Source organism: Lepisosteus platostomus, chromosome 10, assembly GCF_059453375.1.
Source record: "Lepisosteus platostomus isolate fLepPlt1 chromosome 10, fLepPlt1.hap1, whole genome shotgun sequence".
In the NCBI taxonomy this organism is placed as follows: Eukaryota; Metazoa; Chordata; class Actinopteri; order Semionotiformes; family Lepisosteidae; genus Lepisosteus; species Lepisosteus platostomus.
The window spans coordinates 8,047,258-8,063,005 of record NC_142620.1 but is presented as its reverse complement, the minus strand read 5'-3'; the positions used below and the strand labels follow the sequence as shown (position 1 = coordinate 8,063,005).

General features: G+C 44.6%; 1 protein-coding gene across 3 annotated transcripts in view; it reads left to right on the top strand.

Annotated features, from left to right (window-relative positions):
* nudt14 (nudix (nucleoside diphosphate linked moiety X)-type motif 14) overlaps window positions 1-15,748 on the top strand; it is a 35,625-nt gene that overhangs the window by 2,432 nt on the left and 17,445 nt on the right. Inside the window, exon 1 of one of the 3 annotated variants that reach the window (XM_088647880.1) lies at window positions 14,866-15,049. The exons of the other annotated variants lie outside the window; for them this stretch is intronic. Coding sequence (XP_088504006.1) covers window positions 15,026-15,049 — 24 coding nt within the window. The 5' untranslated portion in view covers window positions 14,866-15,025. Of the gene's footprint in view, window positions 1-14,865; window positions 15,050-15,748 lie in introns of those variants that run through there. 3 annotated transcript variants of the gene reach the window in all.

The following is a 15,748-nucleotide window of genomic DNA, read 5'->3' as shown; positions in this document are numbered from 1 at the left end:
CTTTTGATGTGTCTGTTTAAGCTGGAGCTGCAGGATTGAGTCACTCACACCCACGTAGTCAGAGCTGCTCTGTCTGAGACGGCGCTTTGTCTCCTGAACTGGAGGCACCCAGGTGCCTCTCAGTGACTCCTTCACCTGGGAAATGCGGATCAGGTTCTGGTCCTCCATCCTTTGGCTGAGTAAAACCCGATAAGTGTCCTCTCCTGTCAAAGCAGTGGCTCCGAGCTGACACCCGGACTAAGCTCTAAACCAGGGATTCTCAGTCCTTGTCTTAAAGAGGACGTCTTCTTCTGCTTTTTGTTGCATCTGAATCTCTATTCCTTGACCATTTGTGAACAGTTTTCTAAATTAGTCATTTTGTTTTCTTGGTTTCAGAAATATCCTGCAGTAATTTTTCCAAAGTAGTTCATAAACTGAACTCTGCTTAGTCTCTCCTCAGCTCATGTAACGAGCTGTTGTCCTGTACAACACTTACCTAGTTATTGATGCACAGCCAGCTGGAAATTAATATTGTGTTAATACCTTCTCAGTAGAAACTCTGCTCATTCTGTATGTTTTCATTAACTTAAAGTCAAGATACGTGATACTGAAGCTGAAATTGGTTAAATAAAGCAAATTGTACTAATAAGGTCTTAATAAGCTTCAATAGAACATTTACAGAGGGCGGGGTCATTTGTCCTTCTCAGGCTTTTAGTAGCTAATTGAACAGAAGCTCCCACCAAGCTCTTCCTTGAGCACAAGACAGAGAGTATTGGCTTCAGCACTGAGGCTGGGTTAGCTTGTTCCAGACTACCGCCTACCTTCATGTAAAGAACTGTTTATCAGTTTGAATTGCCCTTCTTCCCAGTTTCCACCTGTGTCCTCTGGTTTGGTGAGAAACAGTCCCTGGGGTTGAATTTTGATTTCTCAGGACCTTTGGGGATTCTCAATACTTGAATCAGGTCCCCTCTTAGTCCTGGACTGAGAAGACTGGTAACATCCATTTCTCTGTCTTAGCCTGAACTTTTAGGATATTAATTTGAACATTGGAATGTTTTTGGTCTTTGTCTTTCTTCTCTGGACTGACTGTGCATTTCACAATTTTAACATAAGGCACCTTGATAAACATTCACCATTCATAAGCTTTGTATATCCCAGCATTCTCGTATCTTTTTTTATTGCTTCACCAGAGTTTAGATCATGAAAATGATGCACATCTGTATAAGTATCTAAGTCATTCTCTCATGTAGCCCCTGGGATTGGATATCTATAGTTTTTATTTTTCTTACTTGCTTGCAGCACTGTGCTCTTGTCTGTCTTCTGCCAGGTGTTAACCATCTCCTGAATGTGGCCTAAATCTTTTCTGGAATTAAGATCTGGTGTCTGAACACAAGCAGAGTTTAGCTCTGAGAATCTTGTATTCATACAAATAAGGTGTGATGTCAGCTTACGCTGAACTGATACTATTTTTTATTATTGTTATTGCTTGAGCAGTGATATTAATGTCCGGTTTTGAAATTGATGTCCTATCACGCAGTAAAGACAGCCTGTCAGAAAGACTGGTATGATACTTTCATGGTATAATGTGTTGTTGCGGTCAGATAATTAGGGAAACAATTTCATTTTTGCTGTATAGACCGATATTTGAGGAGTATGCTGTTTTTTTTTAATTCAGTGAATAATTTTGCTTTGCAAAGCTATAGTTACTGACCTTAGAGCGAGCAATAGCACCATAACATACCCTCATGAAAGTAGACAGGTGAAGATGGAATTGCTGAATTAGCTGCTATGCGAATTTGACATAATAGTCCCCATTACATGTAAAGCGCTTTGAGTGGAGTGTCCAGAAAAGTGCTATATACTGTAAGTGTAAGCAATTATTATTATTATTATAATGTTTAGTTAATTTCCAGTCATTTTATACAGTATTGGGAATTAAAATAATAATAATAAAAATAATTATAATAATTGCTTACACGTATATAGCGCTTTTCTGGACACTCCACTCAAAGCGCTTTACAGGTCATGGGGACTCCCCTCCACCACCACCAATGTGCAGCCCCACCTGGATGATGCGACGGCAGCCATAGTGCGCCAGAACACTCACTACACATCAGCGATCAGTGGGGAGGAGAGCAGAGTAATGAAGCCAATTCATAGAGGGGGATTATTAGGATTTCCACTTCGCCCTGTGGTCTTCTTCTGCTGACTGAATGAATGGTTATGGACAATAAGTGAACTTTAAGAGAAGTTTAAGAGACCAGTGTAGGGACTGTCTCTAAAGGAATAACATCAGCCCAGTCAAGAAGACCTACCCTGCCAAACAGCCAGAAGAGTGATGTCTCTTGTGCCGTTGTTACTGCAGACAGGCAGTGATAGTCATTACGAGGAGTCGTGATGCCTGCGTTCATTTTCCGAAGGTGAATTTAAAAGCCCGCTCCTTGTTCATGACAAATAAAAAAATGTACATACATATGTGACATATCTGTTGCAAAAAAAAATAATTGTTGTGACATTTAGCTTAGGGCTGATAGACGTGCAACAATAAATGTCACCAGAGTCTCAGTGTATAAAATATTCAAGTCTATTGTTGCTCACTGGAACTATAAAGGAAGTAAGTGCTGTTGCTTTGATGGTTTGCCTTAAATACATTCTGGAACTGGAACATTCATTTACACTGACTTCATACCTCAGTGACAGCTGCACTGACCTGTTCAACGCCTAACCTTGTTACTTGAACAATTGCTTTATAAATAGGCTGTGATATAAGGCTGCAGAGATTTTTTGGGGACAGTCTGGCTTGTCAAAACTGCATGGCGATAGGTCTCTTTTATCACTATTGCAGCTAGTCACATAGAATAAAGATTTACAAGGATCATTATGGTTTGTCTGGAATTCCCCCCTTTTTAAAGGGATTATTCTGATAGAATGCATTTGTATCTTGTATCCTTTGATGAGAGATTTGGAGCTCTGTTGTCATTGACAACTAACTGAAGGCACCATATGGACGAGCCAGCAAGGTCTGTTACCCAGAATCCTGTGCAACGGCAGACAGGAGCTATTGGGACATGAGAATGTGATGTTGACCACTGTAGAAAGCAGTAGGGTTTTACAGGATAAACACACGTGCTATATTGGATTTCTGTGTACATTTTGGAAACAATTTGCAGCAAATTGTAAGGAGTGCTCCTGAAGATCTTATCAAATAACAGAAACAAATGGAGGTTAAAACATTTATAATCTTTGTTTACAGTAAGCAAGGATGAAGAGATTCCCCAGCAGGCAGCAGGAGGCTCAGCATCCTAATCTTTTGGATCTGGGGACCTCATGAAAGAGCATTGACACAGAATTGTTGAGGGAAATAGAGGTTCTAAGATGGGGGTATTTGTGGGAGGGCTTGCTGTCCAGTTGAGGTAGTTTGTGATGCATCTCCTGCTAGGCCTCTGAATGTCTTCTCTTCCGAGTGAGGCCTGTCCTGTTAGAATTCTAGAATATTTTCAGAATCTGTTCTCATCTCATCTCACCTTTCCCTTTCTGGTGCTTGTCTTCCTGATCTCCTGGGAAGTGATTAGAAGGATGCTGGAGTGCAGAGCTGGCATGGCGCCTGTCTCGCGTCCTGAGATGGGCTCACCCAGTAATCGCGCGGCTCCTCATGTCAGGCCCGCCCCCGCCATCGTCCTGTCACCCGTCCGCCGGCGTGCATGTCTGAAATTCCCCGCGTTCCCAGCCAGTTTCACTTTCCTGGAAAAATGCTGTCCGTAGCAAGTTTGTACAGAACCCGCTGGCGGTCTAGTGCCCTAGGCGTTTAGTGGGAAGTCTTTAATTCATTCAGATTTTAGTAAGAAGACAGTGATCTCTCACCGCTAAACAGTAGCATTCAGCCTTTGGGTTGACGGTGTCTGTATCCTTGTGTTTTTAGGCACATTTTATTCTGTTTCAACTTTTCCACTGTGTTGAACTGTGGTGTCCAACTTGTGTGAGCATTAGAGAAGGGTGATGATTTTAATGTAACTTTTGGATAGAAGCATTTCATGCCCTGTAGCAACACCGGGTTGAAGCGCTGGCTCTGTGGCTCAGGACCTGCGCCTGTGGCTGGAAGGTTGCCGGTTCGTATCCCGCGGCCGGCAGAGGAATCCTACTCCGTGGGGCCCCTGAGCGAGGCCCTTCACCCCAGCTGCTCCAGGGGCGCTGTACAATGGCTGACCCTGTGCTCTGACCCCCAGCTTCTCTCCCTGTTTGTGTGTCTCATCGAGAGCAAGCTGGGGTACGCGAAAAGACAAATTCCTAATACAAGAAATTGTTTATGGCTGATAAAGTCTTCTTACCCTATAAATGTGCTGTTTTCCTAAGGTGATAAAAGTTCTTATTTGGTCAATCTCGATGGATGGTGTGGGATTTGGTTCTCTTCCCCCCCTTGTTTCAGTTCTTAAAGTTAATTTTGTTTGTTTACAGTAAATTCGAAAAAGTTTCTTTTTTTACCCCTCAAGTCACCGGAAGAGATGCAGGAGTAAAAGCAACTGCATGCCCAGCAAAAAACAAACAAACAAGCAAGCAAACAAACAACAAACCACAAAGTTTGTTTTCAAACAGCTGAAACATCAGACCGAAAGCCAGAGATTTGTGGATCAAGACGTAATTGATTAGCCGATGCATGAGATGAGCTCGGCTCGGCCAGATCCTTGGAGCTGCTCAAGCAGAGCCACGGCCATTCAGAGATCTCGCCCCAGCAGCTGGGCAGGACATGGCCGGCTGCTCCGGGTGACAGGCTGCTGGATTAGGGGCGATATCAAAGGCCGGGGGGGGAGATTAGGGGACAAGCGAGTGGCTGACAGCAGTTTGCGGCAGTGGAGAACAGATGAGGGACAATGGGAGCCGGGAGACCAGAGAGGATCAGGGGTGAGGAGGCCATGGGAAACGTGTGGCAGGCATCGCCGGCGCACCAGCCCGCTGATCCCGCTGAATAGCACAGGAAATGGGATTTGCTCGGACAGATGTGATGAGGGGTGATGAATACATTAGAGCCGAATGAGGGAGACGAGCACAAAGGTGAGAGTAAGCGCGCTTCCCATGGAATCGCGAAACTCCGTCGTATAATTGACGCAGGGGGATGTGCAACAGTTCATTCTCCAGAGGCCACACAGTCCAGCAGTGGGTGAGTGCAGGTGGCACAGGGTCCACTGGACAGGCGGAAAGTCTTTGCCTGAAACGTCCCTCCCTGTGTTTTTTTTTTCTTCCTTTATTTTCACTCGGTCAGTGACGTCTTTACCCCGACCGTACTGGTATTGCGAAAAACGAATACACAGAGGAAGACAGAAAAGTGTCAGGTTTTGTTTCATCTGGGCCCTGTTGTGTGCGCTGGGTTGCGTGGGCGTCGGAGAGGCAGGTGGGCAGTGCGGTCATGGGAAGGCCTCTGTGCTGCCCCCAGATCGGCTCGGGGGTTGGGCCCTGGCATCTGGAGGCCAAGACTTTGAGGCGCGCCCCCTGAGTGTGAAAGAGAGGCCTGTGGGACGCCCAGCTTGATTGGGCTGTCGCCTCCTGTGTAGGGGATCCCCTCTGTTCTGAGCGAGAGGCAGAGCAGTGCTGAGAGTACTGTTACCCACAATGCTAGTGCTCATCTGTCTGCCATCCGTCTGTATGAATGTGACTTTCTGTGTACCTGTGTGCCAGTTTTTCCGTTCACCCTTCAGTTCGCTGAGGGACAGAGGCTGGATGGTGGTGTTGCTGAGAGGGTTAAGGAAATCTGCGCTCTGTAAAAGGGCGACTACATTAACAATTTGGTTTATCAAACATCGCAGACCACCTAAGGTCCTGATTAAATCTTTCTTGCCTCACCCCGGTTTTGTTATTTGCTCATGAGGTCAGTTTCTGGGAGGGGGACAGAACAGTGCTAAATATTTTCCCACTGTAGGTGGTGACACAGCTCCTTTGTTTCAGCTGGCCATTCTTTTTTTTATTGTGTTTGTGTCCTGCGCTATCGTTTCCTTGTGAGATTGTGAATTGTTGAGAGGAACAATGATATACAATTACTGTTCAAGAGACTCATAAATCATCTTAATACGTTGTGTAAGGAGTAAGGTAGATGTTGGCCTTTTTTTAGTTTACAGTCAGAAAAGCATGTTTGTCTCTTTCCATCTAAGCGTAGAAGGCAAGGAAACTTCCAGAGTGCGGCGATGAAGCTGGTTTTCTCTTGGTATGTTTCTTCCCCAGGGAGCTTGACTAGGCATGACTGTACTGCCGATTTACTAGCTGATTAGGCAGGTTTGTGTTGAGCGCTAGGTTGTCTTCACAGCTAGAGGAACGTGGGGACAGTTCAGGAAATTGGCTTGATCACAGAATTTGTGAGCTGGAAACAGTGCCTCATCAGTGTCTGGTGCCCCCTGATTAATGACCGGGGGTGGGGGTGGAGGGGGGAATTCGGAGAGCGGCACGCCAGGGTCTCTCTGGGAAACGCACCTGTGAGACCGCCGAGAGAGCAGGGCGCGACACAAAGACAGCGCCAGGAGACAAAGAGCTCCATCGCCCCCTGCCCTGGCCCTTTCATCTCTGGTGTTTTGCGAAGCAGCACGTGAGGAAAACAAAAAGACCCTTTTATCTAAACAAGTCAGCTATTCTTCGGAGGGGCCCCTCCCCCTCAGCGCGCTTGCACGCCCGCGCAGACCCAGGGAGACGCACCAACGCCCGCTGGCACGCTTGCAGAGTGCCAACATCCCCAGTTTTTCACTCGGATGAATCCAGTGGGTATTGGAGTTTTTGTTGCACCCATGAAGGTGTTCTGATGGCCGGTTGTGTGTGCATGTTTCTTTTTTCCATGAAGGTTTCTTCTTAGACTCGGGCAGGGGACGAGGCGGAGGGGGGGGGGGGACTTATTTTTGTGGAAACAGGCTTGTTTTCAGTCAACATGAAATCTGCTCCAGAGCAGCAGGAGAATTCCAGCAGGTGAAAGCGGAGGCTGTGTTTATTCCATACCACACCGTTCCCAACACAGACGGTCTCTGCCGGTCTCGGTACAGCTGGATCAGACCTGGCTGCGGTGCAGTAATCAAAGCCAGCTATTGGTCAGCTGCCCGCACTGAGCACATGTGCAGATCTGTGTCTGTATGTGGCACAAATCCAGCGTGGTACGCTGTCGGTTTATCGCACGTATCAACCCATAAATATTCTAAAGGAAGACGCCTGTCTGGTTTTGTAGGGGCACCAGTGTTAGAGGGCAGAGTTCATGCAGACTGATCTAAAGTTTTCTGTTTAGATAAAGATAGATGTCCTTCCGAATCAAAGGCTTCCAGTGTGTAGACTCAAAGCCTGGGAAGGATATGAGTTAGCATCAATTTCCTGTTCTATTTCAGGTTCACGGTCTGAGTTAAAGTAAGGTGGAAGGAAATGTGTTCACCCCCTTCTGTCCTTTTGAAGAAATAAATGCAATGCAGTAAGTTGCTGATCATACACCGCAGATCTTTCATTCTAAATCACAGCGTCTCTTGACTTCAAAGCTAGCACACAGGTCAGATGGCTGTTTCTCAGGCCCTTCTCAGCAATTGAATTGTAGAAAGTTCAATATTTGAAGCACACATGTTGCAGACCACTCAGTGAAGATCGGAATACAGAAAAAATGCAGAGTGTTCAAAAGTGTCAAACACAGCATAGAGTAAGCATTCTTTAATTAGGTTTTTGAATAGTTTTTGGAGTTTCAGATGAGCTGTTTTTGAAAACATTGCTCCAGGTGAACAGACTCGTCTGAGAGTGCCAGTGGGGCTGAATGCTGGGAAAAACTCCTGTCCTTGTTCCTGAAGTGTGCGCAAAGACTCACTCGAAGCAGTGGCTGTGTGTCATGGTCTCAGGCACACTTCACCATCTCTAGAGAGTTTCGCCGTCCTTACAGTAGTGTTTCTATTAAAAAGGAGTGATTTAATCCCCAGCAATTTAGTAGCACGTGGTGGGAATTATTGACTGTGATTGTAAATGACAGCGGGACACAAAGTCCATTTTCACAGCTGCTGAGGGCAAGTAATAAACTGTGCAGCAGATCGCAGATGATAATTAGACTTTAAGCACCTCGGAACAAGATCTTCTTTTTTTTCCTCCCACTCTGAGGTCTTTATCGCACTGAAGGCTTGGAGAGCACATTAACTTCGAGGTCCTGCCCCTGGTAATCAGTATAGTAATCTGTGTAGGCCACGATTCCCAGTGTCCCAGCAGGCTATTCACTCTGACCCAGCGAGTGGCCTTGCTAATGAGAGATCCTGCCATCTGTGGACATTTCTGGGGTTCAAGCTGCCTTGAAAACGAATCCTCTAGGGGAAAAGGGCCAATGAATTGCATTCAAACACGCTGCCTTTGTCATTGAAATTATGTAATGAAAAAATATTGGGTCGCTTTCTTGCTAGGCTTTTCAATCCCTTTTCTGTTCACCGCCTTACACACACACAACAGTATATTTATTTGTTGTCAGCCACTGCTGACAAGGGAGTTCGAAAACGTTAATGCTGACTCGTTAATATCGTTGAATTTTCAGTTGAGAGAGACTGAGGGAGGAGTGTTTTTTTTTTATTATTTTTAAAAAATCATAGATAGCCGTCAAAGCTTCCAGATTTTCTTGTTGTTTTTTTTGGTTCTGCATTTAGAGCAGTTTGGTTGGCTCAAGCGTTGGCCCAGCACCATGCCAGTAGAGGAAATTTCTTTCAGTGAAAGCAAATGAGCAGGAGAGGACAGGAAATCGTATGAGGTGAATGACACACGAGTATAAAAAGCTCTTTGTCTTTTCATTGCTTGTAGGTTCCTTTGAAATATTGAATTAGAGGTGCACAGGCCGCTGCCGGCTATTCTTGGCTGCTTTCTGAGTGTTTACTTTAAGCACATCGGTTTCTGAAATCTCTTACCCAAGCACTCAAGTCTAAAGGAGTAAGCTATTGAAAGTGAAATGCATTGGAGAGACCTTTATTTTTGTACACATTGTGTCATCAATGGGCGGCACAGTGGTTGGCAGCTGCCTCGGAAAGCTGGGGCCCTGGATTCAGTTCCTTGGGGTGCTGTCTGCGTGGAGTTTGTATGTGCGCCCCCCAGTTTTCCACCAGATGCTGCTCTTGCTTGCAGTAGTCCAAAGACATACTGGTAGGTAACTGTCTTCTGGGAAACTTGGCCCTGGTACACGTGGGTGTGTGGGTGTGTGGGTGTGTGGGTGTGTGGGTGTGTGTGTGTGTCCTGCCTCGCGCCCATTGTTTGCCAGATTAGCCTCCAGCTCCCCCATAGCCCTGTACCGGGAAAAGAAAATGTATAGATGGATGATCAATACTTTGAGAAGTTTTGCATTGGAAGGTTGACAATTAATGTTAGGTTATTTTCAGACTTGGGCCATTTTCAGATGTCACAGCTTGGTTTCACTAGTAACATATGTTTCACACTTTCCTCAGCGAGTTCACTAGGGTTGGATTGGGCTGTTTTCTTGGCTGACCTCCTTGTTTTTAGCGGACAGTGTAGGTTGCTTGTGTTCACGCTGCACCAATCAAGTGAACTTGATTTGTTTTAGACCATTGACTGCCTTGTTAGGGCAGTAGGTAACGTGATGCTCCAAACGTGAAGGTTAAGATTTCAAGCCTTATGTAGGCCAAAATGAGAATTTTGGGCCTTTGTGTCACTTAATTGTTAGGAATCGGAATTTGGGACTGGAGAGTCATAGATTCGAATACTGGTTGGGATGCTGCTGTTGTACCACTGAGTCAAGGCACTTGCCTCAGATTGGTCTGAAAATGCCCTGCTACATAAATGGGTCTATAGAGCATCATTAGAAGTGAGATTTATTTTTTGACTAGCAAAAAAAATTTACAAGTTATAAAGTTATAAATATTTTTGTCACATTACAGTAGGTACTTTGTTAAATTAGTCACAGTGTTTTTCTTGTCTTAGCAGTCTTTTTCAGGCACCATCTCAGTGTTAGTGTTTCACGATATTTCTAAAACGATGTCCATCTTGTCTCCTGCCTGTTTTGTTTCCATATTTGCGGAAATGCCAAGCGAACTGTGTTCCAGAACCGTTATCACAAACTTCATGTTCTGTTTGCAGACGAACTCAGTCCCTCGATTTTGTTCACATTTGGTTTTCTAAAGTGAACTGTACCCAGTCCTTTTGCCAGATGCACTGAGACAACCTCTTCTTGTGATCGGTTGAAAGTTTGGCTTGTTTGAAAGTTTTTGACGGGTGCTTGAAAGTTATTATTCGTGTTGTAGGGTTGCAAGGAGTCACAGCGCAGTCCAGTGCAGGTTTGAGATGAGTTTAATTGTAATGAAAATGGCCACTTCCAGAGAACACTGAAGGAGACACACATGAGGTGTATTTCCCACAGAGCCCCGAATTGCAAAAGTTTTACAGACGTTTTTATAGTCCCAGTCCAGTTATTTTATTACCATGAATGGGGGTTAAAGAGTCCACATTCTAATGGTCCAATGCCTATTCCACGTTTGTTCAACATTTTCCCTAGCCAGGTCAGGAGACCAGGTCAATGACCTCAGGCCAGAACCAGACATCTACAATGTTGTTCTCTAAACGAACCGATCCACACCGATACGAAACAGTGCAGTAGAGTCTCCAGTGCGAACGAGCTTCTTGTGTAGTAGGAGCTTGGTTATCTTCAGGGAAGACCTTTCATCTTGGGTATCATCCCTGTGATCTTTCCCATTCTCCTTTAGCTGATGGTGTTGGATTTGAAATGTAGGTGTACAAAAGCTTCTGGGTTGCAGTGCATTCTTCAGTCTTTACTGCGTCTCTGCATGGCCCAACACAACAGTGAAAACGACTCTACCACTAAGAACGTCTGGTCAGTGACTGCTTAGTTCTGGAATGTTTGCTCTTCTTTCCAGCAAAGACATGTCTTTTCATTGCATCTGTGCCAGGTTACTGGCATGCGTTTCTTAAGCCACCTACTGCAAAGCAGTGTGGCAGGACTGGAATGCTGGTGGGCGAAAATGAAGAGGGTGTGTGTGTCCTGAAGTCCATCACCTAGCAGGTGTTCAGACCACACATCCTCCCGTGTGTGTGTGTGTTGGGCTGAGGGCTGCTTCTGATGTGTGGCCATCTGGCTGTTTAACGAGAATGTGAAATAGAAATTGTTTTACAGCTCCCACACTAATGAATTGGGCAACCTGTTTTCTTAATTAATTTGGCTGTTCTGGCCAGAGCCTTCTGGAAAATGTTAATTAAAAAGTAGATATCGGGCCTCCTGACTGATTCGATCATAGGCGCCATGGCTTCAGGATTCAGCCACGCACAAGGGAGGGGTCAGCCCACGCTCCCTCATTCTGCCCTGTGTGTGGGTGCAGGGTTTGGAGCTGCGAGCTAAGATGTGAAAATGCACAACTGGTGATCCCAAACCAGGTACAGTTCTATGTTTATACATAAAAATATTTCCCACCCAGAAGAAAGACAGGGTTATGAAGAGAACATGTTAAACGAGCTGTTGAGCTGCGTCGACTGGATTCTACGAAAGGATTTGGATACTGAAGTTCCGTCCAGTTCCAGCTGTACACCCCTGCTACCTGATTGCATTTCAAACAGGTCATGCTTTCACTGTTTCACATGCGATCTGGTTACTCTTTACATTCTCAGGGGAAAGTAGACCCTCAGACTTCCACCTCAAAAGCATGTCCCACTTATTGAGCTCATCAGTGCCTTGGCTGGGAGAATTATAAGAATTATATAGCCCTGTAGAGCACGATGTCTGTGCAAAGTTAGCTTCCCGGAGTGGCCTGAGATGTTTGTTTTGTTTTTGGTCTTTGCTTCTCAAGTTTAGGCACAGTTGCTTATGCCTCATGCAGATCTCTGTTTCAAGACTACAGGCCAGTATTGCTGGAAAAGCTCTAGCTCAGTAGTAGCACCCTGGATGTCTGAGAAATGGAGAGAAATGTAGGGTTCGTGTTTGATAGTGGTAAAGAAGATGAACGAGTTTCCTTCAGTTTTTAAAAAACTTTTGACTTCTAGCTCTGCGGAGCTAAAGTCTCAGAATTGCACATGAAATCAGTGCGACTGCTCTCTTCAGGTGACACCCTGGGGAGATCTGAAACAGAAGACCTATTCCCACCCTTGTCTAAATACCTGCCTACAGCCTGACATGACCACCTACACAACTCCCCCCCCCTCAACAAGCAACACCCACCTCCACAAATATGCACACAGGCATGCACTTGTACTGTAATGATATCACACCCACTAAACCAGAACTGTAACATTAATCTCACACCTACACATACTGTACATGAAGTTTACCCGCTCCATAGGGGAACATAGAGGAGCAAGGATTCACTCGAAGCTTGTGAATGGGCTTTATGAAACTATGAAGTATCATTTGCTAATTCTTTCTTAGGAGAAACGTTTTGGCACCCGAATGAGTTTTTTTTTACTAGTCTACTGGTTGGGGCCCATGGTGCAGAGTCTTTTGCATTTTGATTTGCTTCCTTTCCATTTCTCTAATCTCATGGGCATGGAAAAGATGATTGTGCTTTCCCTGTAATTTTGAGGCAGGATGTTTGAGACTGTACTAATTTAAGTAGTTATGATGTACATAAAACTAATTTGACACTGCCAGATCAAATGTGTATGGTGCTTATAGGACAGAACACCTGAAAGCACAATTTGCAGTGTACTTTGAGACACTGTGAAAACAGGTAATAGCTTGTTAGAACATCTCCTATACTACATACAAAGGCATTTGCTTTTTGTGTGCAACATACGGTATATGAGTATTTTGCCTTTCATGTTGCCGTGTAATATCTGGCTGTGATCTGTACCCTAGTTGAGTGCAGCGAATTGTGTGTTAGTTCATGTTTGCTCAACCACCTCCAGAGCCGTTAAGACAGAGACCTTTGGACACACAGCACATAGATATGCCCTTAGGCTAGCAGTTTCAACACGCGTTTCCCTCCAGAATAACCACAGTCTGGAGCCAAAAGGCACAGGCAGCAGCTATCATGTAGATATAGCCAAAGGCAAACATGACCCTGAGCTCTTTTGCCAAGCTGCATTTGCTTCAGTTATATAATATGCAAAGCCCCTTCAGGAGTTTCAGTTTTCTCAATCGGTCTGAGAGGAGTATTAATTATTCATGGACAATAACAATACTATGAGAGCCTTGTCATTTATTGACCAATAAAGCAAGCTCATAGTGATGGATTTCAGTTAGACTGTTTGGTGAATGGCCCATGAGATCTGATTTTTAGAATGGGAACTAGCTTTTCTGGGAAGCACAACAAAGATGTTCTTTTTAGTTAATGTCATTTTATCTAGACAGCTTTATAGACTTCTGCATTATTTCAACAGGTCTATTGTAGGGTTCCCAGATAGCAAGCACCGTGTGTATTCCACAGCATTTAATCCTACTGTACCTTGTTCATCCTCTGCAAACCTCAGGGTGGTTCTTTATAAATAACATCAGGAATAACGTTTGGAAGCTTTCTTGAGATAATTCAGAGCGGTACAGCATAGGCACCTGGTTACTCATGAAACAAAATTAGTAACTTTTCTCAAAAATGATCATGAATAGTGCTTATAAGTTTAGATCCAGCCCTTGTCAGAGTCACAAGCTGCGGGTTTTGAATGTAATACATGTGACAGGGTAGTTTGCAGGCTGTGTTAAGACCTCACAGCTGTTCACTGGTAAAAGACTTTGTGATTTTTTTACTTTTCCCAGCTTTCTGTGCATCATGATCCCTGACATTTCATCAGTATCCCTCAGTGAGAAGCTTATTCTGCAGATCCAGGATCGAGTGTGTGGCACTTCAGGTGGCAAGGACTGTGTCACCTACAATCTTCAGAGGCCCAGAGTGTTGTAGGAAAGTCTTCATCAGAGGAGCAGGACACAGTCTTGTGAAGGTTCAGTTTTATTGAGCTCAATAAGTCCAACAACACATGCTGGGTCTGCCCCACAGAACAGACAAACTGTAAGGGTTTCCCAGTATATATACAGTCAGAAGAAAGTTTGTTTCATGATCTGAGTGCTTGTCCTGTTCTTCGATATGTAATTACTTCTTGTCCTACTCTGTCTTGCTCTAGGTTCTGTCCTTTGATGTGCAGCAGACATTGGTCTGCTTTGTCCAGTTTGTGGGTGTTGTATTTGTCTGTTATTATGTAGTGTTAAGTCACTGGGGCTGCTAAAGCACGTCAGCTTTATGGCATCTTAGCTAACCTTTGGTGAAGGCTACATTTACAGACCCCGTCAACACCTCTCACAGTGTGCTGAAGTGGTGACATTGTGATGCTGGATAAGTGAGATATATACATGTCCCACTTCGAGAGTCACATGGACTTTTCATCTCTGATGCTTCCCTAAAGCATTAAAATAATTGTGCCATGTTGTGGGAGGGTATTTTAAATAATTGAATGTTTAATTTATTTTTTCAGTTTTGGACTGAGTGGTTCCCAGAGCCCTGATCTGGCATGAAGCAGCTGAAGTCGTCTTTTCTTTGTCTGCGAGTGGAATGCGTGTTAAGTATTTACGGTGGTTGAATTCCAAACATTGAAGGGGAAGCTGTATCTGGCTGTGGAGTTGTGCAACTTCACTGGCACAGTGTCAGGAGTCCCCTGCTCTGATCAAATCTGACAGTTTTATTTAAAGCAATTTTTTAAAAAAATAGTATATGCTTGCCTTCTTGCATATTTAAAGATCCAATTTTAATGATAAAAAGCAATGTTACTAAGCAGCTGTGTGTGTGGCCTGTTGAAACTAGCTCGAGAGACACTATAAGTGTAGGAAAATGTTTGTTCACTTTTAGCAAAACCACAGGTATTCATATACCACAGGTATATGCAAATATGAACTCTTCAACAAGCAAGCACCAAGCTAACTGCAAGTGTGTATAATACTAGAAAACATTTCCTTGAACAGTACCTATGCTGACTTGTCAACCTGTACATTGAGAGACATGGATGGAAAAGGCTGTCTGGCAAAAAGCTGAAGATCCGCTCACACTTCCACCTGCTGCGTCCATTTTCTGACCCGAAACAGGAAGCTGGCGGGGTTTGAAGACAGCTTTTTCCTACTAGCATTCCAGTGATTGGGAAAGCTTTGATGAGAAACTCCAGGAAGTGCCTGGTAAGATATAGATCGCCAGGGGTGAAGGAGGAATCTACGCTAAGTTGTCCATTCCTCACAGCCAGCCAGAGCAGGAGAGAGCTGTCAAACGAGCAAAGCACAGAATGGAAACAAAAGATCTGGAGGAAATGAGGATAACTAGGCCTCTTCAAGCGCCTCAAGACTTGAGAATTCTCTCTTTTGCACGTTTCTAACATAACCTGCTGCTTTGTATCATCTTAAAGGGTATTTTAATGAAAGCACGCTACTGTAAGGTCCAGGCTTATATATGCAGGGGGCTTTGTGCATCATGTGCATAGCTTGGTGGTGACCACTGTTCAGCAAATTCTTCCCTATAGAACTATGGGGCATGGGCTCTGTGTGATTGATGCAGTCAGGGCTGTGTTAACATAACCATGATCCTCTGAGAAGATGTCTTGGTGGAGAGCAGTTACAATGGGGTGTGTTTGAACTGAAAGGGCTCCAGTTGCTGAATCCTTCATATTGTTCCTATCCAGTTTAATAGCATATAAAGCATAAGAAAGGTTACAAATGTGAAGAGCCCATTGGGCGCATCTTGCTCGTCTGGCTGCTAATAATGATCCAAGACTTCGGCCCCTCTTAAGAGTCAGCATGCTTAAGAGGGGTCTAGATTCTTACAGTCCTGTGTAGAGAAGCACTTCCCTCTGATCCTGAATGTTCCTGAGCTTCTCCTCTGCT